This window comes from Cupressus sempervirens, chromosome 2 (genome assembly GCF_028749045.1).
Source record: "Cupressus sempervirens isolate cs-2001-9-10 chromosome 2, ASM2874904v1, whole genome shotgun sequence".
Taxonomy (NCBI): Eukaryota; Viridiplantae; Streptophyta; class Pinopsida; order Cupressales; family Cupressaceae; genus Cupressus; species Cupressus sempervirens.
In genome coordinates, this window is record NC_143119.1 from 673529141 (window position 1) to 673555806 (window position 26666).

Here is a 26666-nt window from a genome sequence, read left to right on the forward strand (position 1 = left end):
ATATGAGAGATTTGATCGATATGTTCAATAAGAATGAAATCAAATATTGTTATTAGAGGTCGGTGATCTTGATGATGTTATTGGGTAGTTGTTGCAATTGTGTCAAGGTTGGTGATTGATGGACTATGTTACATGACTTTGAAGTTCAAACGATGAAGAGAAGAACAATTAAGAACATTCGATTAGATCCTTGATTGGTGAAGGCTAATTGGTTTGTGAAGTTGGTTGAGGATTGCATAATATGTGATGACATGGAATGTTAGGTATGATTCTTATTGATCAATTTGATTGATAATTCATCAAGAGGTGCATGAAGCTAGATAAGTGTAATGTGTTTGACTTTTGTTGCCAAATTGAAGTGTGATTGGATCTTGATGATGATGCAAGCTGGAAAATGATTTGAACTTATTTGGCGGACTTCTACGGAGGGAATTTTGAATTTCAAAAGTAACGTTGATGCAATTGTATGCCCTAATTATTGTAAATGTATTAAATATCATTTTATAAAAGAACATGTATAAGCGGAGAATAAGCGACAAAGATCGTACATGTGGCAGAGATAGATAGTGAGTTAATAGGTGTGTGATTCAAAGGAGAAGTTAATTTGTAAGTGAGGAAGAAGTTGTGAGCCTAATTGGATCCGTATAAGCAAGGCATTGATGCTATTTTCTAGATCAACCTTCTTGTTATTCCCTAACAATTGCAATTAAGTTAAATCCAAGTGAATCCTAACAAACCTTTACTGTAAATCATATAACAGGATGACGCTTTAGCTAGTGTTTGAAGTCTCTCACAAGACTACTCTTAACAGGGCTAGAGGTGAATCCCTTAATCAGATGGCTCCCAATAAGGGTTTCTTCTTAACCGGACTTTATCGTAAGCTTCTAACAGGGCTAAGCTCTTAATCGAGCATACTTCCGAATAATAGTTTCTTACTTGTGGGCATTATTCCCACTGCAGATTTTCCCTTTTAAGTTTCTATGAGACAAAAAACTTGTATTATTTATTCAATTTGTGTGGATGCTTATTTGTGGATGCTTATTTCTTGGTGCATCTTTTATTACAAGTAAAGGTTATTCATTGCATGCACATGGTGAAGGGTTAAGAGGATAAGTTTTATCGGATCTAATTCATGATCCCCCCGTAATCTTAGGCCCTGGTTATTCCAGTACATTTCAATTCATATAAGGAAAGACTCTAAAATCATTGCATTAGCACCCCTCCATCTATTTGGGTTGTGCTACTTAGATTTAGGGCTTGAGGATCATATTTAAGGCCCTCTTCCAATATATGTGTGAAGTGGTGATCTATCCTTGATGGTTATTTTTCACCATTATACAGTTCGTATTACATTTTGAATTCAAGACCAAAATAAATCACTCAAACTACCAAACTCAAATCCCATGGTAGTCCCAAAACAAGTACTTAAAAGATCATGGCATCCCACGTAGTGTTGTCATGCCTAAGTGTTGTCATGCCTACTAATTTAATCAAGAAGCAAGCCCATTGTGGTGTAAGGCTTCTTCAAACTTGATTTCTCGAAACCTCTATAATAGAATGTGTTTGATCATGTGCCCAAATGGTAAAGCTAAAAGGTCTTTTAGGGAAAGATGAACGTATTCATTAAATGTTCAAAGTAACACATTCATGTGAGTAGAGTAGTGAACTCGTCTATTTGGGCGTTTTTCTCGTAAGAACACAATAAACATTTTAAGAAGACTATCATACAAAAGATAAGATTTAGAAAAACCACCGAAATTGAGATGGATCATTCTGATTGCATGTCTTAATGTTTGGAGAGCAATTTCAAAGGGACACAGCTATCCTTCTGTACAGTTGACCAAATTTTAAAAAAATCGAAAACATCATAAATTTTTCTGAAAATTTTAACATTTGATCTTTATGATCTACATAATTTGTAGTTAAAAACAACAACAAAAAAATTTTAAAAAATCACTGCATTTTCGTGAATCTGAAAAAAAGAAAAGAATTTTGACTTTGTTTTGTCTTGTCTTTAGTGGAGATTAGCCAGCACCATTTCAAAGGGATAACCATCATTAAAAATGCGCTTCGAAGATAGGGTCAAACAACGAATTCGGGCTTGGGTAGTGAATCAATTTGAACATTTTAAAAAATCACTTATGACCCCTTTGTTTTGTCTTGTCTTTAGTGGAGATTAGCCAGCACCATTTCAAAGGGATAACCATCATTAAAAATGCGCTTCGAAGATAGGGTCAAACAACGAATTCGGGCTTGGGTAGTGAATCAATTTGAACATTTTAAAAAATCACTTATGACCCCTCATTTTTGAACATAAAGTTCCACAGTTAGAAGTACTTCTATGTGTTTGCACACAACCATGCAAAAATGAGCCACGCCCTGTCAAACTGCAGCTGCGCTGCTATGGTCCTTTCGATCTGTAAATTGACGTTAACTCTTCTTCAACAAATCATATACAGCCGTGTATTGAATTTCAGACTTTTTAATATAGCGAGCTCTCTCAACTACCTATTTTAATGGCTTGTTGCGTAATAACTAGATTCCTCAAGGCATTTAGATGTTTCATGTGCAAGAAACGAGAATTGTGTTATCTTTCCAAACTAGTCAATGACACGAAACACTTTTTCAGAATTTTCTCTATACCGCTCCTATAATAGATGCTCTTTAATGAAGCTTGTAATTCATGAAATGATTGCGTCTGGTAGCTTATGCAAATATCACGGTACATTAAAAAATAATGTTTGGGAGGGCAAAAATGACAATTCATATAATGGTTGCATCTGGTAGCTTTTCCAAATACGATAGTAGACAACGTGTTTCAATACAAAACCATTTTTCTCCTATTATATATATCATTTTAGTTTCTAAAATATTTAAACTAGTCTTCAGTTGTTTATAAGACCAATCTCGTAGTTTTCACTTGTCAATATTGATATATATCATTTAGTGTCTAAAATACTTAGACTTCAGTTGTTTATAAGACCAATTTCGTAGTTTTCACTTGTTAATTTGCATCTTTATAAGCAACCATAAACTCTTAGAATTCAAATGCATGGATTCAGGCAATGAAAATCTAATTAAATTGTAACTGAAAATTAATGTTCTATAAATCATTTGAATGAACGACTTCAAACACGATTTATGGCAAATTTAGAATAAATCCTTCGGATTAAAGTTATCCTCGTAAACTATGAGCTAAAATCTCTTTAATATTATGAATTCCACCCTAGGTCATTATGATCTTCTCGGAGGAAGTTCAAGACTTGATCGTATTTGTTTTCCTTTGCCCCATAATTTTTTCGAACAATCTACACTCCGAAAGTTTAATTTTTCATTCAGCAGATAATATACATTTCTCTTGAACTAACTAACTTCTTGATTTCTAAATGCAAAAACATCATTTTGAAATATTCAACTGAATTAAATTCATATTTCAGAAAGTGATATCATCCTCTAGAGTGACATCCATCAGTTTCTTGAATTATGTCACAATTCCTATCAAATTTCGTTCTAAAGTATCTAATAAATTTGTGAAACGCATGCCCAACACACAACCTTGTGCCCTATTGTATGCATGATACAGTCTATTCTTGATTCTAGATTCAATTAGGACACCTCAAGTACACATTGCGACATAGGTATCATAGTTGATTCAGACTATTCATAAAGTATTTTGAATGCATGATGTTAATTGTATGTCAAAATCATTATACAGCATCATCATATCTTAAACTCACACTACAAAACAAGAGATTAAACTACAAAAAGCAATCCAAATTTATATATAATATCTTTTTCAACTTCAAGGCAATTTAATATGCTCGTACAATATCATCATTTGTTTTGTTCACCAACTAGAATTATTAGGAAAGTACTAAAATACAACACCATCAATCTGACAGTTCACATTGGACTTCTAGCTGCCCACACAAATGATCATAGTAGTACAAAATTACAGAAAATAGATATGGTTGTAACTTGTAACAAATGAAACTTAAATCTTACTTAGGTTGCCCACTAACAAGAGTCAGAAGGAAAGCCCTATAGTCACCAGAAGTATCAGACGAAATCATACGCTCCAGAGTCTTTCCATACGTATTTAAAAACTCTGTCTTGATGTATTCCATGTCCATCTCTGCCCGTGTAACAATAACACGAATAAGAGCTGCATCGTTGGTGCCTACACCCTTCATTGACTTGTATAAAACCTGTAGCAAGATCATGAAAGAGTGTGAAAAGAAACCAGAAATTTGTAATCATTAGTACAGCTAAACTATACACATCATCTTTTCTGTGATTCTGATATATGCAGATGCTTGAAGGTAAACAAATGAATTGGTACTAACAAATAATAGGCATTGAGTCAAGAAGATTGCAGGGGAAAGGATTGACTGTAGATCATTAAAGAATTAAAAACATTATAAGGAAGTTATCAACGATGACATTATGTTGCTTCCTAATAAGTTGTAATTCAAAATAATCTCAACATTTGGTTAGGTTCGGAGGCTGTCCATAATTTTGCAACTGTATGCAGCCCATATAGACAAGGATTCTAATAAATCATATAAGCCAACATGAATTGCCATACCGCAAATGAAAATAGTGCACAATTTTCACTTTTTTTCAAAAAATATTTAAAATCTAGACAGAATAAATGCTAATGGCTACAACCAAAATCAGCTTCCAAATATATAAGAGAAATGTTTTGGTTGATAAAAAACATATAGAAATATTAAAAGCTAGTGGGCATAGTAGCAAAAATGCATATAAGCATATAATATATAAAATTAAAGAAATGTGGTAGTTTTTTTAATAATATTTATAATTAAACTTTTGGTTAGGCTTGAAGGCCATATGTGATTTTGCAACTGTATGCTACTCTGCAGCTCATATAGACTAATAGATCATATAAGGTTACATGAATTGCCATATAACACATTAGAACACTGCATAAATTTCCCTTTTTCAATAAATACGTCAAATAAACAAGATTTAGAACCTGGATAGATAGTAGATGCTTATGGCTATAGGCCTATAACCAAAATCAGATTGCAAATTATATAAGAAATGATTTTGGTTGGGAAAATGGTAAAATCTTAAAAAGTTAAAAGCTATTGAGCATAGCAACAAAGATGCAAATAAGAATTAATTTTGAATCTTGATACCATAATTAATCTATGTGTATATCGTAAGGGCTCGAAAAAGGCATACCTAATATGATAAGCCATTAATTGCATCTAAAATACTTCCAACGATAGTACCATGCAAAGAAATCCACATGTTCCATCTCACACAATAGCAAAACTTTTTTCAGATTTTATTCAATTTCAGTCTTGTTGATCATAACCAAAACATCTTTTCAACATTTTCTAGTTGATTCCAGTGCATTTATTCTCGAGCAAATTTTCTATCCAAATAAGTCATTATGGCAGCCTCTTGTTTACAATTCATTGTCACCTGCACTACTATGCAATATTTTGAAACTTCAAAGAGTTTTGTGCCAACTACTGAATCTACTAGCAAGTCAATGTCAGTATCATTAGGGTCGAATCTCCTAAAATGCCAACATTTAGCTGTCATTAAAAAATAAAATTTGTGGCATAATGTGATGATTAAGTTGTGTTGTTGTTGGGGTGTTATTGTTGAATATTATATTGGGGATGAGATCTCACATTTGCAACCTCACCAGTTCATAGCTCCGGGTCAAAAGTGCTTATGGGTTTCCCATTATTAAAAAATAAAAATAAATAAATAAGCTTTTCTGCTCTTCAATCATCTCCATGGGAAAAAATAAGAAAATGAGTAAACTGCCTATTAACTTGCTTAGCTGACATTTTCCAAGGCTTAGGCAAGTCTTTTTGCAGAACTTTGCCAAGCCAATGAATCTAAATGTTATTTTTACAAACTCATCGAATCTATGTCAAAATTAGGTCTTCTAAGTTTTGTTAAGTAAGGTTTTCAAACTATGGTCCTACTAGTCCAAAGTACTTGTTGGAAAGGTCTCATGAGATGCACGGGTTGAGGCATACCACTATATCCATTGGAAAGATCTCATGTGATATTGTCTACATCGCTGAAGTGGCTAGTTATTCAAAAGGATCTCCCTTTTCCTAACAAATTGCATTGGTACTTTCTATTATGAGGTTTTCACACCATTGTCCCAAAAAATTTGGGGACCCCTTTTTTCGGGCAAGCCTTGGCAATTTTTCGCAAATTTTGGAAATTTTTCGATTGCCTTGGCAAAATTTGGAGTTGTCTAGAGGTTTTTGAATTGGCAATTTTACACCTTGGAGGCCTTCGGGACAAGAGGGGATTTGATTTGTTTTCACCTAGTGCGAAACTTGATTTTTTGGAGCATGTAATTTTGTCCTTACGCCTAGTAGGTTTCAACAACATTTCTTTCGATGGTTAAAATAATATCTGGCAGGACAAAATTGTAGAAGTTGGATTTAGATGGATTTTTTGAAAATTTGATATAATTGTATAAGCTTGAGCATTTTCAAAATGAATTTTAAATTTAGTCGTATTGGAAATTTTTTTTTTATAATCGGTGAAAAGAAATTTTGATAGTGAAATTAAATTTAGAGTTTGAAGTTTCGATTGCCAGGAAAATGATTTATTTTATTTTAAAACAATTGAAATTGTAATGCAGAATTGAAATTGGATTAAATTACAAAATCTCATTAATTTGGTTGAAATTTTGCCTAGAGGATTTTAGAAATGTTAAAGGAAATTGGTAATTTATAATTGAAAATTGATTTTGCTTTGCTAGATTCGATTTTAATGATATTTTAATTGCCAAAATGTTGTTAAATGAAAATTTTGACATCTCCTAGGCTTACCTTATTTCTATTTTGCAATTTTGGATCACTCGCAATTAATTGGGCCAATTTCACTATAGGGCTTATAGTCATTTTCACGTTTTATTAGAACTAGGCCATCTTTGGAGGTCTAACTTAAATTTTGTTTCCCTCCATGCAGGTCAGCCCACTCTAGAGATCAACAGAAGGATATAAGAAGGGGCTTCCCCCCCTCTTATTTCCTCATTCTTTCCACCTCCTCTTGCTCGGCTAAGCGATTTTCTTCCAAAGAGGCGAATTTGTGAAAGAGGATCTGATTTTTGCAAGATTGGCAGCAATTTTGGGGTTTGATTTTTCCTCCAAGGGCAACAATTTCTTCCTCCAACTATGGCGATTTTATTTGGTGAAGAGGCAAGGTGATTTGAGATCTGATTTTTTGCAATTGTGGGCGAATTTAGACAGTCAATATTCTGATTTGAAGCAAACTTTTCTGCACTAGGGCAGCAATTTTTCTTCAGGTTGGGTGGATTTTGGCAAGGAGGTCAAAATTTGATGAAGTGGGCAGATTTTTGCAAGCAATTCATTTGCTAGGGCTTCATATTTTGGAGAAGGATTGAAATTTCTGAGATCAGATCTGAACTTTAAGGGGGCAATTTTTCTTCAAGTTGGGTGATTTTGGCAAGGAGGTCAAAATTTGATGAAACGGGTAGATTTTTGCAAGCAATTCATTTCCTAGGGCATCATATTTTGGAGAAGGATTGAAATTTCTGACATCAGATCTAAACTTGAAGGGGCCTGATTGTTGGTAGAAGGCAGATTTAAGGTAAGATTTTCATTCATCTTTAGAGGTGAACATTGGTTTTAAAGGAGGATTCTATTCCTTGTTCTTGCTTGGTTCATTTCCCTTATCTTCTTCTTGCACTTTTCATCCACCACTTCATTATTTCCATTGATAAGCTGAAGTTGGGAGATATAAGAGTAGGTTTCATAATAGGACACTTGGAGAGGTAAAAATAGGCGAGACCACCCTAGGATTGAAGTTGGGAGATATAAGTGTAGTCCATCCTAAGGTAACGAAGAGGCAAAAATAAGTGGTAGTCACACCCCTAGGATTGAAGTTTAAAGATTGATAATTGTAGAGATAGGATTTGGAGAGGCAGAGATAAGCTAAATTCCATAGATAAAAAGATGTTTGGAGATTGATAAGTGTAGTCCATATCATTTAGAACGAAGGGGCAAAAAGAAGTGTTTAGGATGGTGGATCTTAGTACAAGTAAGAACCCAAAGGGAATGAATACCAAAAAAGACAAGGAAGCCATGATGCCTAAAATCACCTTCTTTTCGAAAGTGAGGCGAATAAGTGATACCAATATCGGCACAGTGAACATGGTACAATTGAAGGATAGATTGAAGGAAGGACAATCCCCTATGGCAAAGAAGATCTACAAGAGCGAAATTGTACACGCGGCGACTTTCCCTCCTACCTTGCCTTGTCCGGAATTGGTAATGGAGTGTGCATCCCGGTTTGATATTGTGGCCAAGTCCATCATTTTTGATGAAGGGAAGAGAGTGTTGGCTAACATCAGCAGACAAGTGATCGAAAAAGTATTCAATATTCCCCAGCATAAAGGCATGACAGTGGTAATGATGGATCAAACAACCAAGTTCTTTCAAGATAATCAGGAGGCCTACTTCATTCATCTAAAGCAAAATTGGTTACACGAAGGCAAGAAGGGAGTTACCAAGTCATCAAAGCTCACCCGATCAAATTTCAAGTCGGAGTAAGGCAACCTTTTTAAGCTTCTTAGCCGAATCATGGGCGTGGCTCAAAGTATGCAATTCAAGAATTGGATGTACTATTTCATTGATGAAATTGAAAATGGAAAGAAAGTTTGATTGGGCTAGAATTATAAGTGAATTTAGAGTTGCAACTAAGAACAATATGAATTCAAAAGCAATTCTACATGGGATCCTATCTTTGCTATCTGATTGCAGGACTATATGAAAATCCTGGACTTAACGACTTAGGAGTGATTGACAATGGATCAGAGCAATGTTTGGTGCATGAGTATTGTCCACAGCTTCATTTGCATAACACCAAAGATTATAAGATGTTTTATGACGCCTTTGCCATGAAGACGGTAAGAATATTACAAGGAACACCTGCTAGGAGGCTCTCATCGAAAGCAGAAGCAAAAGTTAAGAAGTATGGGAAATGGTTCATCCAATTTCCGCAATTCACATATATTGGAGTAGCAGGAAGCGTAGTTTGTCCCAAGAGACTTCCAAGGTACCCACCCGACAAGATAGTTTTAATGGAGTTGGCTAGGCAACTTGAGCATTATGACAAGATGATAAAACTTAAAGGTGAGACAGGGATTACCTTCTCATTTGGAATGGGCAATGATACTTGCCCCAACCCTGTCGCCTTTGCAGTTGTGGAAGAGTTAGAATGGTATCATCTAAGATGGTATAGAGACAGGGATTCGATCCTAATGGTCTTATCAAGGCATCTCAGAAAACACATTCAAACATATTCTTACTATAGAAGACTTTTGGGCCAATGCACAAGATGACTTTCATGTGAGGAAGCTAGCTTTCTCAAGATTGTCAGTGGCCATGATGAGGGCAATCAGATGGAGAGGCCATGATATTCCCGATCATCTAGAAGATGATGAAAATGTGCTAAGGGAAGATTATGATACAGTGGATGGAACAAAGTTGAGTCCAATGGATTGGGATGATCATCAGGATCCTTCCTTAGAGGCAGTTACAAGGACAGTTGATCTACACACTAAGTCATGGTACAATGAGAAGTGAAGGCAATTTCAAGGTCGGAAAGTATGCCTTACTTATGAGAAGATGAAACCGAAGGAAGAAGGTCCAATGGAGTCAGTCGGACAGAAAGGTGAGGGCAGTAGCCAACAATGAAGAGCAATTAAGAGCAAGAAGAGAAATTTGGAGGTTGAGAAAAGTAAAGAACATCAGGTACCTCCAGCAAAGAGATAGAATGCAGCACCATCAAGGGAGAGCATAATTGAGGCTAGGAGCTAAGGGATTAATATAAGCAGACAAAGGATCGCGGTAGAGGTGAGCTCTGAGTCAAAATCAAGTGGTTACAATGATAGTACCAAATACTCTCCTCTCTAGGAGAACCAACACAGAGATGGTATGATAGTCAGTAGTGAAGAAGAGGATAGGCCAATTGATATTGAGAAAGTAAGCCAGGCGCCTGAGGCTGTTGGTGATACTTTGCTAGTCAAACCAAATCCAGATTTAGGGAGATGCACTACACTGCTATGGTTAAGGCAAATGCTTATGCCAAGACGTGAGGTGGTGACTATCTGAACAGTTGAAAATATTCAAAGGTTAGTGGAAAAGGAAGATAGTGAGAAATAGAAACAAATTGCAAAAACGATGGCAAAGGTAATCAAGAGCGATGATGAGGGTCACCGAAAAGTTCAAATTGCTATATCAAAAGTTAGCAAGGCAGTGGATGAGATTGTAGCCCAGGATTATGTGAGAGTTGAGCATAACTTGGGAAGAATCATGGATGACATGGAGTGTGAGGAGATCCAAGAAGGCATGGTTTCAATTAGAGAAAAGTTGAGGAAGGCAAACGAGAGGATTGTAAAGTAGGCTGAAAACAAGTATTGGAGAGATTGCAGCCTATTCAACAGTTGCATCAGGCAACCCTTCCGCAAAACAGCAGGAGCAACATAGAAGAGATATCAAATCAACTATGCGAAATCAAAGACTAGATCAGTGATAATTCAAGATGGACAAAATTTCTTGCCTTCCTTTATCTTGACATTCAGGTCATTGGTGGCTATTAGAGACAAATTCAGAACATTTGAAGAGGAGTGGAAGGATTTCCTTCCGGTCAAGGACTTGGCCATTCCCAAACTACAAGCATTTATTGGGCTACTAGAGAGAGATGTGGAGAGAACCAAGTTGGTGGATGAAAGAGGAATGAGTATGGTGGAGTCTTGTATGTTGCCTTGACCATCAGATTGAGGATACTTGAAGAGATACGAAATGAGATTGCACAGCACAACCCAGGCATTGACACTTCCATTTCAACCATGGTGGGCAATGTTGGGGTTGCACTTGATTTTGAAGATATCAAAGAGGAGAACGTCAATAAGATAGAGTTTGGATCGAGATTAGATGGGTTGGGGAAGGTTGCCATCAGAAAGAAGCATTTGGGCACCCTTGCCTCCCTCAGTGCCTTTATCGAATATGCGAAGGAATATGAGAAGGATCATGAGAAGACACAGCAAGCAGAGAGCAACATGATGAGTTTAGCTGAGTTCAAGATGAACCACACGCCTTGCCTTCCCATGAAGGAAGTCAACAACAGGCTAGCCAAGTTCATTGCCTTGGCTAAAAAGATGAAAGAAAAGGGTAGAACTATATTAGAGGATCATTTGATGTAAGCCCAAGTGGCAAATTCTCCTTTCTTCTTGGGTAGGATAAGCGTCTAATTCTGATTGGCTACCATTTTGGTGCCTTCTCATTGGTTGCCACTTTTCCTTTTTTTCATTGGTCTATTGATGAGGTGGCGTATTCTCATTGGTCGATGGGGTGGCACACCTAATTAGTGTTTTTGGGATTTGATCTAGATCATTGATTTTGCATCTTAATCTCTACCGTTGGTTGTAATTTTGGCCCCTATATAAGGCCATTTGCTCTCATTTGTAAAAGGTTGAAAAAAATTGTTGCTTAAGATATTACTGAAATTGCTTCTCTTATCATTGTTGTGTCTTTGCATGGTGATTAAGAACACGGTGTTATTGCATGGTTTCTACTTCCAATAGTTAAAGTTAAATTCCATTGAAGTTGTTAAAGTAGATTTCTTTTCAAGAAAGTTGTTAAGCAAGAGTAAGAATAGATGGATAGTTGTATGGTGATATTAGTGGATGTTTGATAGGGATCCATAAACTAGGCCACTAGCATCCTAGCGGCTTGTTAGGAAGCCTTGGGTGGTAATCTAGTCTTTTTTCCCTTGAATCATTGCATCTATGGAGGTAGTGCTGCTGGTAAGCTTTCATCAGATTTGATCCCGTCCATTTGCTAATCTTTCCGTTCATAGGAGCAAGTAATGCAGTAGTGGAATTCATTCTTGTAACAAATTAGAAAATCAGAGCATTGCTGGTGGACATACTCTCCATCATCACCATCAACATCATTTGGCGCTATATAAATTGCAATGTTAGATTTCATCACCATCACAGCAAAAGTTCAAAATCCTTGAAAGAACAACGTAAGCCCGCCTACATGATTAACCAGCAAATCACATTAATATAACTAAGTTAGTATCCATAGGTGTAAGGAACCTTGGAGTTTTTCTCATGTTCTTCATGAGTATTTACTTTTCAAGAGAGGGTTGAGTTTTTGATATTCCATATCAAGTATTCAATTGCTATATGTTATGTAATGGTACAAAACTGACATCAACACTTTCTAGACAATTTCTCTTTTGACCTTTAAGGAATAATATTAAACCGTTTCTACAATGCTTTACACAGATTATGTTGAATTCATCTTGGACTAATGTTTGAAGCCTATTAATGGATCTTGAAATATTTTTCTCGTCATCATCTACATGACCAAATCAATATTGAGCCTGCAGAACTCCTCTCTGCGGGCCTTTACATTTATCTCTTCATTTCAAATTTTGTAACTGCTTAAAAAATTTCAACAAACAGGATACTGCTAATAATTTTACCTTCATATTTGCATTCATTCAATCTCATGATCAAGTCTTCTTCTTTCCTCTCATCTGTATCCACGTGCACCATTACCCCCATAGGGATGCATAGCCTTGCAACTTAGCAATGGCAAAATTATACGCTTTCCTTAACAATAACTTTTTTACTAAAAATAAAAAATATTTTTCCATTTTTAAAATCCAATCTAGAAGCTCTTCAAGAATCAGGCACTCATTGTAACATAGAGTATACATCCACAATATGTTTGCCACGTGTGACATCTCTCTCCAAAATGATTCATTCAAGCAGTCTTCAGTTCCTCTATCTTGGCCTGCTGCTTCATCTTGACCAATGTCTTCAACATGTACACCTACTCTTATGTATTGCCTCTTGTTCCCAATCAAGTGACCATTGATCTAAGCATTTCTGCTATATCAGCATTTATTTGATCTCTTCTTCTGGTTCATAAGGTCTCTACTTCTACAAGCTTAGTTATTGGGTTTGCATCCTAGACCCTTGAACTGGTTCTGGATGCGAACTGGATTCAGGTCCACGTGGGGATCCTTGCTGAGTCCGGGCAGGGTCTGTGATCAGACCTGTGGCCCAAAAATCATTAAAAACAATTTTTTTTTTTTTTTTTCTTTGTTTTTAAGCCTAAAATGGCCCCATATGAAGCCTCCAAACACATTTGATATCACATTTGCTCTCATTTTGCTCTATCCCTCTTGCAAGTTTAAGTGAGTTATACAATGCACACACGTACCCATATAAACTATAATGAAAAAAAATTACAAACCCACATACTGGGTTCTCATATCTGAACCTGTCCCTGAACCGACACTGGTAATTTAGTCTACAAGCCATGTCTTCTATTTAGCTCTCTAAACTCATAAAATCCTCACACCTACAACAAAAAATTTAGAGCTCTTCACACCTACAATAGAAAATTTAGAGCTCTCCAGGACTGGCTCCTTGACACACTTCAGCAGTCCAATAAGCAAACAAACTCTAATGCCATTTGATGCAAACAACGATCAGAAGACCAATGAAAGGCAATTAATTCTGGATAGCTCCACACAGGAAACCAAATTACATATGTAGTATGGAATAACAGTAACCCAGAAATTATGAATTATTTTTCAAATTATACTTGCCCAACCACCCAAGCCAAGGTCATTATAATTTAACTCAAGAAAGATTCCAATATCTCTGCCTTGTCAGTGCAGTCCTCTAAAAAGCAGCAATAGAATTGATCTTCGGCTTTTAACTTGTGATCACTGTTTCTTATTTTCTCCATTCATTCATTGTATTTCATAATTCATAGGGAACATAAACTGGGTAAGTAGGCACTGCCAGCCATGATCAGAAATAGGCAAATTAATGAAAAGTGAAAATGCCATGAGAGGGATGCAATGAATGTAATCACTTGTTAAAAATCTATAACAATGAGGAGAGATTTCAGAACACCTATCAGGCAATAAGGTCAATCCACCACAAATATATCAGCAAGACAAAAATGCCAATAGACAACAGGTAATCTCAGGCAATAATACCCACGTCCAGCACAAAGGCTTTGTCAGATTTGCAGGTAGACACCCAAAACCACATTAGGATTTTCCAAGCATGGAGGAGAGAACATCTACCAGCAATAATACGCTCAATCCACCTGAAATAATGCAACAAAATAAAACTGCCAATAGCCAATAGGTAACCACAAGCGCAATAATAGGCTCAATCCACCCAAAATAGCGCAACAAAACCAAACTGCCAATAGCCTATAAGTAACCACAGGCAATAATAGGTTCAATCCAGCCAAAATAGTGTGACAATGGGCGACAAAAGAAAACTGCTGATAGACAATAGGTAACCACAGGCAATAATAGGGTCAATCCACCACAAATAGCTCAGCGAGAGAAAAATGACAATAGACAACAGGTAATCTCGGGCAATAATACCCACATCCAGCACGAAAGGCATTGTCAGATTCGCAGGTAAACACCCAAAACCACATTAGGAACTGCCCAGCATGAAGGAAAGACATCTACCAGCCAATAATAGGTTCAATCAACTCGACATAATGCAACAAAAGAAAACTGCCAATAGCCAATAGATAACCACAGGCAATAATACCCACATCCAGAATAATAGACATTGTGAGATTCCCAATAAAAACCACAACCACAATTCAAAACAAGGTCAAGTAAAAAGCATAAACACCTGTCATACGGACCCCAGCAACAGTTAAAGAAAGAGGTTCAAAAGAATGCCACTCAGGAGAAGAGACAAACATAGCAACAGGGACAACTCATAGGCCATATGCCCAAGAGGCAGACCCTCACAATGGTAGCAACTTCCAAGCAAAAAGACAAAGCGCATCTGAAGACACACCAAAATTAGACCAAAAAGCCAAAACTGAACAGCTGGATGGCAAGTGACCCAGATTATCCTACATCACAAAGGAGGTGACTGAGATAAGTCAAATGGAATAAATGAAGGTGCCTTTCTCCTGGTTACATTTAGGCAGCACCCTTCATCTTTAAAAAGAAAGATGAATGTAAATGCAATGGCGTCTTGGAGATTGAAGGCTGCTAATAGATCATTTGCCGTGTATCCCCAAAAGGAGAGTAGTGATTGAAAACCAGACAATTGTGGTTGGCATTTGAGAATAGCATGCTAGCCATGAAGTTAAAACAAGGACTTCAAGCAAGATTTCCCCATTGCATATCAGACACCTAAAGGTGTTTTTTGCACATTGAAAGATTTTTCATGTCACAATTTAGATTCACCAATACCTGAGTCTTCTCAAAAATAATCACCAAATGCCATAAAGAACGTACATGAATTTATCAGACTTACAAAAATAAATATACCATTAATCAGTCTTATGTTTTCCTCAAAATTAGCTTGCATGACATATATTTCTTAAAATCTTACTTTTCAAACTGCAAAAATTTGTGCATTAGCCAATGTTAGTAAAAACGAATTCCGTACCTTTAGAATTTCTTCTGAACAAAAAAACAACCTTTGCAGCATGCAACGAAATTTAATCTTTTAAGCTACAAAGAAAACTATGATTTGCTCAAATAGTCCAGAGGTCAAAGCATAATACAGTAACCAGATATTATTAGAAAAACTAGAATGGTTATAAATTTATACTACAAGTGTGAATGTAAATCTCCACTCTATCCCATTAATCATGTTTTAATTTATCTGTTTCCTGGTACAAAACTTAATCCTTATATAGAAATTAATTCCAATCCTAATTTGCTAAAAGTCTCACACCTTGGCAAAATATTTTGCTGGATTTCGAATGCATTTTACAATGGCCCGAAGAGCATACTCAAATTCACCAGATGTTTCACGTTTTATGGCCTGCACATCAATGCCCAATGTAAAGATACATCCACATATTTCATGAAATCAATGTAACATTCAAGACTTATTGTTGCCCAAAACAACAATTCTTAGACATGAGCCATTCTAGTTTACCACTACACTCAAGATCATAGAGAGATAAATGAGAATGCTCTGTATCTCTAGCTTATAGAATTTTGTGCCTGGTTATTGACCTTTTCAAGATCATGTTTGTACAGGTTATGATAAACAGATGCAGTAGCTGCAAGTTGTGCACTGCTCCGTGTGCTGAAGATTTGGATAAAGGTTGCTTCATCAGTTCCCATTCTTCCTTCACCGGCTTTGAAGAGTGTTCTTGCATCCATCTCTGCTACCCTCATATCTAGTTGTGGGCCTTCATAGCGAGGTGCACTTAAATATGCAAGGAGCAACTGAAGAAAAATAGATGAATTAGCATGCCTATTAAATAAACTCTTCCTATACCTCAAATATCAATAATGAATTATTTCATTAAGCAAAGGAAGATACAAACGGAAGAGATGACAAGCATTATATGACAGCATGCAATTATTCAAAGACATCTTACCCTTTGGTAATGACCACTTGTGTCTGTTTCAACATCCTTCTCAACATATCTGCCATACCTTGCATGATATGCCTGTCTTATCAACTGAAGCTGGGAAGGAGTCCGAGAACATATGATTTCTATTAAAGTTTTATCTTTGGTGCCAGCTCCCGCTAATGCATCTTTCAATAAAACAGCATCACGATCCGCAGGATCATACATCCAAAGAATTATGGCCCTCTTCAGAAAAGATCACACTTTCTGTCAGATATTATAATAATGCACCTCCAAAAGTTGAAGTTTGATGCTCATAAAAATGCAAGCTACCTTTAAATTTCCTCTGAGTTCTGAATCTAGTCGACGAAATAAGTCATCTGCATACATAGTTTGGTATGCCTGCCGTATCATCGGTCGTTGTCTTGCATCTCTGTGACCAAGGATTTCTATCACTGTTTTGGTGTTGCAACCCAATCCTGCATGTGAATCATTTATCCTACTTTAGTATAGTTTGTATTTTAAACATGTGAATAATTGTATCATCATTCTCTCAAAATTCGGAGCACACATTGCATCATAATGAATACAATCTAATATGCCCCACAAGGACATCAATTGGATATCATGGTTATGGTATGGAGATGATATTCAATCACCGTGCCAATATCTATTCTAAGACTTTCTATATTCACAAAGCCAGTCTTGAAGACACAGAGAGAAGACGAAAGAACCGGAGAGAACACCTGTCATATTTCACATTAGTAATTGTCAAATTGATGATGGCAAACATGGCACAAATTCTCAATCGATACAAATGTTTCTCGAGGACTCAAACCCATAACTGAGAACAATAGTGCTATTTCAATTCAATCAAATTGATTTATTCACTCATTTCCTTCTTCACATTATACATTTGTCCACTGCTTTCTGTGTTTTTCTCAAATACTTGTCGATATATTTAAGATGATCATCAAAGTACCTTTTAATTTAACACAGTAGATTTTAGCCAGATCAAACCATCTGATTTTGCAGACTCGCACTTTAATTGTTAAAAATGTTTAATTTAAGACCATATTAGTTTTCTTTGATTCAAACTTGCAATATGAGTTTTAATTGATGAGTGGCCCACATTGTGGCATGTGAGTAATCCACCTATATAATCTTTAAGAGTACATATATTTACAGATACAGCTTCCTAGACTGATCATAGCAAGGCACAATAATGTCTGCTAAGGTTACTTCAAAACAATTTATCGTTTTAGACTTTAGTCATTTCTATCCTTCCACACAGCATTCTGTTAAAACTTTATGGTAAGACATTTTTCCATTCTTTTCTGCGCTTTTCACAAAAAGCTGCTGATATATTGTAAGTTAATTATTAAGGTACCTTTTACTCTAATCTGGTCCATAAATAGATCAAACCATCTGATTTTACTGATCAACACTTTGAATCCACACTTTCATTATTTGAGAGTCTTTGATTTTAAGACATTTTAATTTGCCTATAATCAAATCATCCACATAAATAACCAGAAGAATGATGTCACTGTCAGTAATCTTGATGTACAAATTTGAGTCTGAAGAACTTCTCTTGAAGCTTTGATCACTAATGTAATTATCAATTTGCATGTACCATGCCCTACAGGCCTACTTCAAGCCATAGAGAGCTTTCACCAATCTGAGAACCTGATGGTCTTTACCAACAACCTTAAAACGAAGAGGCTGTTTCATGTAGACCTCTTCGTGGAGATCACCATTCAAGAAAGAACTCTTGATGTCCATCTGATGGACCTTCTAGCCAAACTATGCTATTGTAGCTAGGACTAATCTGATTGTGCTCATCTTTGCAGTAAAAACAAAGGTCTCCTCATAATCAATGCCATGATGCTGAGAAAAGCCCTTTGCAATTAAACGAGCTTTGTACTTATCCAAAGTACCATCAGATTTGTATTTGATTTTGTAAACCCATTTGCAGCCAATGGGTTTCTTCCTTGTGGAAGATCATAAAGGACCTAGGTGTTACTCTTGATGTCCATCTGATGGACCTTCTAGCCAAACTATGCTATTGTAGCTAGGACTAATCTGATTGTGCTCATCTTTGCAGTAAAAACAAAGGTCTCCTCATAATCAATGCCATGATGCTGAGAAAAGCCCTTTGCAATTAAACGAGCTTTGTACTTATCCAAAGTACCATCAGATTTGTATTTGATTTTGTAAACCCATTTGCAGCCAATGGGTTTCTTCCTTGTGGAAGATCATAAAGGACCTAGGTGTTATTCTTCAGCAAGCTCTGATGTTTAGATGTCATGGCCTCTATTCCCACTCTCGAATTCCTTTAGCCTCGAAATATGTTTGAGGTTCAAACACACTGTGAATGTTGGCCATGAGAGCAAGTTAACAGACTCTGTAGATTTTCTCTTTTTTCGAGTAGTTCTCCCATCAATGAGCTCATCATAACGAAGATCAACAAGTGTCTTAGCCCACCACTTAGGCTGGAGAGGAGAATGACCAACACTAGTATCAGGAGATGCTTGGTGATCAGGTTCCTCATTAGAAGAATATGGATCAAACTAAGGTGAAGTATCTACAAATCAAGGTGATCCTGCAGGAGAAGTTGGAGGTGTCTGTCCAGGGATCATAGGTATAACTGGAGTTGCAGGAGCTACTAGAGCCCTCCCATCAAGTGGACCTAATGGAAGCCTAACTCCCAAATCATGAGCCTTCATAGGCTGGTCTGTTGGATCAGAAATATGAGAAAGAGGCATGAATGGTCCTCACTGCTCATCAAAGACTACATCACGACTGTACAAGAGACAAAATGTCTCAGTGTCAATCAAGCAGTACGCTTTGTAAAGACTATTGTATCCAGCATGCATAAGATTCTGACTCTTGGCATCCAACTTAATGTGTGACACATCAGGGATCCAAACAAAAGCAAGGGAGCCAAAAATCTTCAAGTGATTACTTCTGGGTTTGCGACCTGACCAGGCCTCTTCCGGAGTCTTACCTTTGACTGCCATTGTGGGTGACCGGTTCAAAAGATAAATCTGTGTTCAAGCATGGATTGAGCCATTTTGGTGATTGTTCTATTCTGACGGTCAACTACATTGTTTTGTTGTGTTGTGTGGGGTGTGGTTAACTGGCATTTGATACCATGTGTATCCAAGAAGTTGGAGAAAATATTAGAACAAAATTCCCCCTCATTATCTGATCTAAGAGTAATCATAGATTTCCCAAACTCTTTTTCAACTAAAGGTTTAAACTTCTGAAATACAAGAAATGCATCTAATTTCTTTTTAAGGAAATACACCCACAATTTTTTACTGAAATCATCAACAAACAAAAGAAAATACCTAGACCCAAGAATGGACAGAGTGGCCATAGGACTGTAGATATCGGCATGAACACGCTAAAGTACCTGAGAAGCTTGCCATGAATCGCCATTGGTGAAAGGTGTGTGATGTTGCTTCCCAGCCTGGCATGCATCCCAAACTCCAAGTTGTTGAATCCGAATCTCTGGCAAATTGAGGACAAGCTCTTCTCGAGCAAGCTAAAAGAGATAATGCACATTTAAGTACCCATACCGCTGATGCCAAAGTGTGCTAACAAAAGACCGTCGAGCAACCATAGCTAAGTCCCGAGAATCACCTAAATCAGTAAGTCGGAAAAAACCATGAACCTCAAGATCCACAATTGATTGAATCGCCTTATCAATGATTGTACACTAATGTGAACTGAAGGTGACATCTAACTGTGGAGACTGTTGCAGTAACTGATTGACTAAGAGTAGATTTAGTGACTGACTAACTGATTATGAATGTTGCCTTTACCGACAATAGAGTACTCTTCTCCGCTACCAAAAATAATACAATATGAGTAAGGTTGGTAGTCAGTGAAACAGTCTCTGCAGTGGGTGAAATGATGAGAGGCATCTGAATCAATGTACTAGGCAAACGACTTCACATGATCTGCAGGTCATTTGGCCATGAAGGCGTAAAAGGAAAATTATGTCTGCTCAGTGTGCTTTGCATGATTTGCTTTGGGCTGCAAACCTAATTGCTTAGATTGGGAAGCTAAGCGTTTCCGACAGTCAACCTTCATGTGACCAAACTTGTGGCAATAGTTGCATTGAATGTTCTTCGAGAGCCTTCTAAAATTGGAGCAGAGGACTTCTACTGAGAAGACTGTTGAGACTTGTCTTTATCCTTCTGAAAGGATTTAGTAGCAAAAGCTTGCTCTATGGAGGTAGAGTTGGAACTACTACCGAACTGTTGTTTCCACCGATCTTGCTGAAGTAGAACTGTGCAGAGATACGTGAACTTCAGATCAACACAAGAAGATGTGATGTTGAGAGTCTCGGTAAAATGCTCGTAGGACTTCAGTAAACTCCGGAGAGTGATAACCACAATGTCCTCTTCCTCCATCTTGTGACCAATGGCAAGCAATTGATCATGAATTTCCTGAATCTTATTCAAGTTAGCCTATAACGATGTCTGCTCATCCATGATAATAGAAAACAAAGTGTTCTTCACGAAGAAAGTTGTACTTTTGTCAGAAGTCTCATGAAGATTTTTGAGATATGCCCATATCTCAGCACTATCTTGTCAGATGGACTCTGAGAAAGTTGATCATCAGCTACAAATAATTTTAGAAGCATCACCGCCTCCCAATTATTCAAATCCCATGTATCCTAATCAGTACCAAGGGCAGTCAGACGTTGTGTAAAACCCAAAACAATCTGCTCAGTATTCCGATATTCAAAAATTGCTATTATTCGTTGCTTCCAAGTGCCATAATTCCGACCATTGATTTTGGAATTGTTCTCGAGTAGAATATTAGTCAATGATGCCATAGCGCACTTTTCAATGAAAAAGCACAAAAAATTGTAAAGACATGCTCTTTGATGCAAAAAACAAAAAACCGAGAAAATTTGAAAGGGTTCCCACAAGAGAGCTTGAAAAACCTAGAAAGAATATGTTGTCAATTTCTAGATCCACTGACTCAAAAATTGAGGCACAAAAATCGAGGCACCCAGAAAAATCTGACAACCCAACAGAGCTCTTGAAAAAAAACCAAGAGTATGTTAAAATATTTCGGATCTGGTATAGAAAATTAGGTTTTTGGGCAAAACCCTAGCCGGCTGCAAAAGCAGATTTGGACAAAACAATTGCAGAACTGGACCAGAAAAATGGTTGAATCAAGAGGTAACCACAGCTAGATGAAGATTGTGGCAATATGGAGAGGAAAAACAAGGAAAAAATGTGATTTGGACATGATTTTGCCAAAAAACATGAATCCTCAGACAAAACCCTAGTTCAAAAATCTCGGGGTTTTGATATTATGAAACAAGTATCACAAAATAATTTTGAAAATAGGGTCTGATAATTTCAGAAAAGAAATTATGATTTTTGAATAAATTTAAAATATTGGCTCTGATACCATATTACAAAATAATTGGTAAAAAATACTTGCTTGTTATTAACAGAGACCAAGACGTCTATATATACAAAAGAATAAAGCGATGTTCCCTTAGGAAACGATCATAAAGAATAGAAATATTCTATTCTAGCTAAAAGAAAGCTAACAACTAACTACAACTAACTAAATATTATAAATGTTCTAATATTTACAATAGATTACAAACAGATAACCATTCACTAATAATAGAAGTTTATATATATATATATATATATATAAGATCATTTTCTTTGAAAATAATATACCAAAAAGACAATTCAAGTACATCTACAGCGATCCTATTAAAATCAACAGAATTGTTCTTGCTAGCTGTTTGGAAACCCGTAATCTGCAGCAACAGTTACGGTGTACGCATGGACTTATTTGGGCAGCCAACACTCTGAAGCAGACCTTCAAAACTTAATTGGTGCAGAGCTAGTGGAAGGATGGCATCCTCCATGCTCAATCTTCAGGGAAGGCATTATCCTAAAAATTTCTATAGGTGAGAAATAAGAAATTTATTTATTTTGTAATCTGTGTTTATTCTGGGCAACCCATGAATGTTGTAGTCTCATTTTCAGTCGCACATCCATATATGATTTAATTTATGAATGTCTAGAGTTGTGAAGTTATCATGCAATAAAACCATAAATCCGAGTGATAGATAACCAGCAAGATGAGGAGTACACACAACAGATTTTGCCATAAGTTGTTTGATAGAATACCTTAAAAAGAGTGGTGCAAGAACAAATTTCAGATTTACCTCCAGCATAAGTTCCTCGTAACAGATTTTGCCATCAGTTGTTTGACAGATTCCTTGACAAAGCAATATAAGAATATGTTTGAGATCCACCTCTAAGTTGCCTGGTTTGCCAGTCCTAGGGCCTGGTACTGGTCCAGTTCAAACCTAGTACGGGTCCTGGTCTGGTTTAACTTTGGCTTTGGCTGGGATTAGAACCCAGGCAAGCCAGTTCCTCCGGACAAATCTGGAATACTTGGGCAGATTGACAGTGAACCATTTGAATTTCAGAGTCATTTATTGCAACCAACTGCCAATAAATGAAGCACTGCTGTCTCTCGAAATATTTGATATTCAGAGTTATTTGTTTTATTTGTTGACAGCAGCCCATTTAGATATAAAATTACATAAGGAGATCAAGCGGTACAAGACTATACTGTCCTGCATGCAACTGGTAACCTTTCATATTACAGTAACTTTCAACATACTTAAGCTAACTAAATATTTCAACTGTGAGTTTTAATAGTGTATGCGGAGATCCTAGAATAACAAAATTAAACAGCTAGATAGGTCAAAATACTTGCTGCAATTCCCCATTGAACTTTATCCTTGCACTGCTTTGTCATTAGGTGATGAAGGAGCTGATGAAATCAGTCCAGCTGCCCTTCTAATACAGCCTGTTGGATTCTTCTCTTCTCTGATAATGTTCCACAATCTACTCTTCACTGCACTGTGACAGGATTTAGTGGGTTTAAAGCACAAGTTATCCATATTGAAAACCTTTGTGCTTAAAACCTAGACAAGCAAGATATCTATTGCACAATTGTTAGCTGGAATCGTAGAGGTTGCCCTTGAAGAAGAGGACCTGTTCTAGGGCCCATAGCTAGAGATAATGACATAATTTTTTTTACAGAGACACACGAACATGATGGATGTAAGGTACCTGAATTTAAGGGATACAAGAAAGTCTCAATGTGGAATGAAAGGAATGAAAGTGGCAAGGGGCATGGAGGTATTACCACTTTAATTAGTGAAACATGGGGCAGATTTATAAGTATAGAGAAGGAAGACGTAAATAAATAGTACATATGGATAAAAATAACAGACAATCAGGTATCTATAAGGGTTTCTGCCTGCTACTTCGCTCCTGAAGGCTCAAAAACATAGAAGAAGAAGAATCTTGACAGGGAAGATCCACATACCTCACTCAGAAAGTATATTTCCATCTTTAGCTCTTTAGGCGAACTTATGATCATAGGTGACTTTAATGCTAAGACAGCAAACAATCAAACTCTCAATCTCAAAAGAAGTTAAAAAGAAAGCAGTGATCCACTATGGTTAGAAGAAGAGTTGGAAAAATACTCCGAAAGGTCATCACAGGACAGCAAGGGCAAGGTCAATCACTATGGGGCTGAATTACTGGGTTTTTGCAGCCTTTACAACATGGTCATATGCAATGGTATAGAAAGATGGCCTAAATGTGGGCACGTCACTTGTAAAACCTACAAGGGGCAAAGCAGGGGCAAAATGTGGTTGATTATGTCCTCTGCTCTCAAGGCTACACTTCAAGGATAATTGAATTTGAGATAGGGGAATGCCCAACTGAGCTAAATTCTAACCACAATCCAATTCTATTGAAGCTGGCCACTCACACTAAAGGACAGAAAAATGTTCAAACTGCTTCTCAAGGAAGGAAAGATCCTTCGGTTGGTAGGATTTTAAAGACACAGGAAAATCAGGAAAATTTCAAAGGTTCGCTTAACCGGTTGTTTAAGAATCAGGAAAATAATATTAATATTCTAAAACAGCACCTTGTTGCCAAGCGTAATCTTGCCCTTATTATCAGCAAGGTTCTTGAGACATGTATAAGATCAAGGCCCAAAAGAGACACTAAGAATACTTTCTCAGCTAATCCTTGGTTCGATGATGAGTGCAAGATGGCATAAAGGAGTATGAGAGGGAAAATGAATAAAGAAAACAAAAAGGAGTATGAAAAGCTATTAAGGCAAAAGAAAGAGCAATAAGTTTATGATGAGTGCAAGATGGCATAAAGGAGTATGAGAGGGAAAATGAATAAAGAAAACAAAAAGGAGTATGAAAAGCTATTAAGGCAAAAGAAGGAGTATGAGAGGGAAAATGAATAAAGAAAACAAAAAGGAGTATGAAAAGCTATTAAGGCAAAAGAAAGAGCAATAAGTTTAAGGTGTTTTTGTTGTTTATATGATACTATATGACATTCTAATCTTAATTCATGCTTTGAGGCTGCATCCATCCGTCTATCTATATATATATATATATATATATATATATATATATATATATATATATATATATATATATATAACTTTAACATGATTTTGTACTAACAAAGCCAAAACTCAAATCCATTTCAAAAACTTGCCATGTTGGCGAACGAGTTCTTCGAAGCCAAACCCAAACCGGCAACTTAATGTCTGGTAGTCAAACTTGGAAAACAATCCAAAAAATTTGGCAAGTTCCATAGGGTATTCTATGCATGCAAAATTGTTTGATAAAAGGATGGTGCGAAAAATTGCCCAAGTTTCTTAGGAGATCCTATGCATGCAAATTGTCCGACAAAATGATAGCATGTTAAAAATACACAAACTTGTGGGCATTTCAGGTAAAAAATGGTATCAGAACAGGAGTGTGTTATGACATACAACACACTAACGTAATGGAAAGAGAAAATGAAGCAGACACAAAATATTAGGGGTGTATGACTATGGATGGTTTGTGGACAAAAAAGCAAACTAAGGTGATCAATACCTGATGTGTTAAGCTGACGATGAATCCTCAAAAAAGTTTCTCTTGAGGCAAACTAGTCGCATAACCACCCTAACCCATGCACATAAGAAAAAATAAATAGCATTTCAATGGATCCAAAAAGTTCAAACCAGAAATTGTTTCTGTTTTTAAGGTTCTTCGCCATTGGGAAGATTAGGATAGTCCAGTTATTTAGTTTGTGTATATCTACATCCTCTTGGGGGTTCTACTCAACATTAGGCTTGATATCTTAATAACACGTTCTTTGGGGCATTAACATTACTAACAGTTGCAGTGTCGTGTTTTTTTAATCCTCTATAGCTGGTGGTTGTAATTCATTTTTCTCTCAATTTACAAGATATTTAAGACAATGACATGTATACTAAACGAAATTCCATTCCTCGGAGGTAAAAATTTCGTTATGGCCCTCTCTAACTCGTAACCGCCTTTCAATTTTGCTCTTCCATTAATTAAAAACCTCCTCCGTTATGTTCCTTAACAATTTCCAAACATTAATGCCCAAATTCTAAACAAAGGACGAATGGATTTCCTGAAATCCTTAACTTATTCAAGATGCCTTTGCCAAAAGTTGAAACCGTCCGACTTAACATGGTTAAAAACGGTTCCAATCAATTAAGATACTTCATAATTAGCAGAACCCTGTGCTTAATACATGGAATTGCTCTTCCAGAGTAGATAATCGAAAACATTTGACTTCCATTCTGTCCAAATTCTTTACCGTGTTAAAAGAAAGTTATCATAGGTCAATCACGAAAAAAGTCCACAAATTCATGTTCAAACCCACGCTCCATCCTTCCACACCAGACCTTAAAAAGAGGGAAACAAGCGTTGATGCATCATTATGTACCTTTAAAGGCCCGATAGAGCTCAATGGCATCCTGGTTGGGCGGGGGAGGCGAAGGGGGGACTCGAACGCTCGACATGACGATTGCTGTGAGTGGATGCAGAAATGAGGAGAACACATGATGCACGGGTTAAAGTAGATGAGACGAAGTCCATGAACGTACCTGCACAAGGACGTTACCCGAGAAAAATAATGAGAAGACCCCACCAATTCAATTAATTATGAGAAGTTAAAACTAGAAAAGCAAACTGACGCACAATTCAGCGTAGAAGGGGCCACGTCCAAGTCCACACGCATTGCCTCAGGGCGGTAGAAGAGAGAACTAATGAGAGCGAGACGACACTTACCTGCTCGCCTTTCTCATCATCAATTATTAGTCCCTGCCTTGTAC

General features: G+C 36.7%; 1 protein-coding gene across 1 annotated transcript; it reads right to left on the minus strand.

Annotated features, from left to right (window-relative positions):
- Positions 1 to 3753: 3753 nt before the first annotated feature.
- LOC149575153 (annexin D5-like) lies at positions 3754 to 26666 on the minus strand. The gene is made up of 7 exons (XM_089815014.1): positions 26533 to 26666; positions 26279 to 26438; positions 16761 to 16906; positions 16455 to 16673; positions 16084 to 16299; positions 15797 to 15886; positions 3754 to 4208 (listed from the first exon to the last, which is right to left on the minus strand). The coding sequence occupies exons 2-7, from the start codon at positions 26352 to 26354 to the stop codon at positions 4002 to 4004; spliced, it is 954 nt and encodes a 317-aa protein (XP_089671140.1). The 5' UTR covers positions 26355 to 26438; positions 26533 to 26666; the 3' UTR covers positions 3754 to 4001.

What these genes read in the sequence shown, in the direction of transcription:
- LOC149575153 (XM_089815014.1), bottom strand. Translation starts at nt 26,354, where the DNA reads ATGTCGAGCGTTCGAGTCCCCCCTTCGCCTCCCCCGCCCAACCAGGAT. An exon ending in CAAGTGGTCATTACCAAAGG is followed by an intron (nt 16,300 to 16,454) that starts GTAAGATGTCTT and finishes ATTTTTCTTCAG; the next exon opens with TTGCTCCTTGCATATTTAAG. An exon ending in ACAAACATGATCTTGAAAAG is followed by an intron (nt 15,887 to 16,083) that starts GTCAATAACCAG and finishes ATTGATGTGCAG; the next exon opens with GCCATAAAACGTGAAACATC.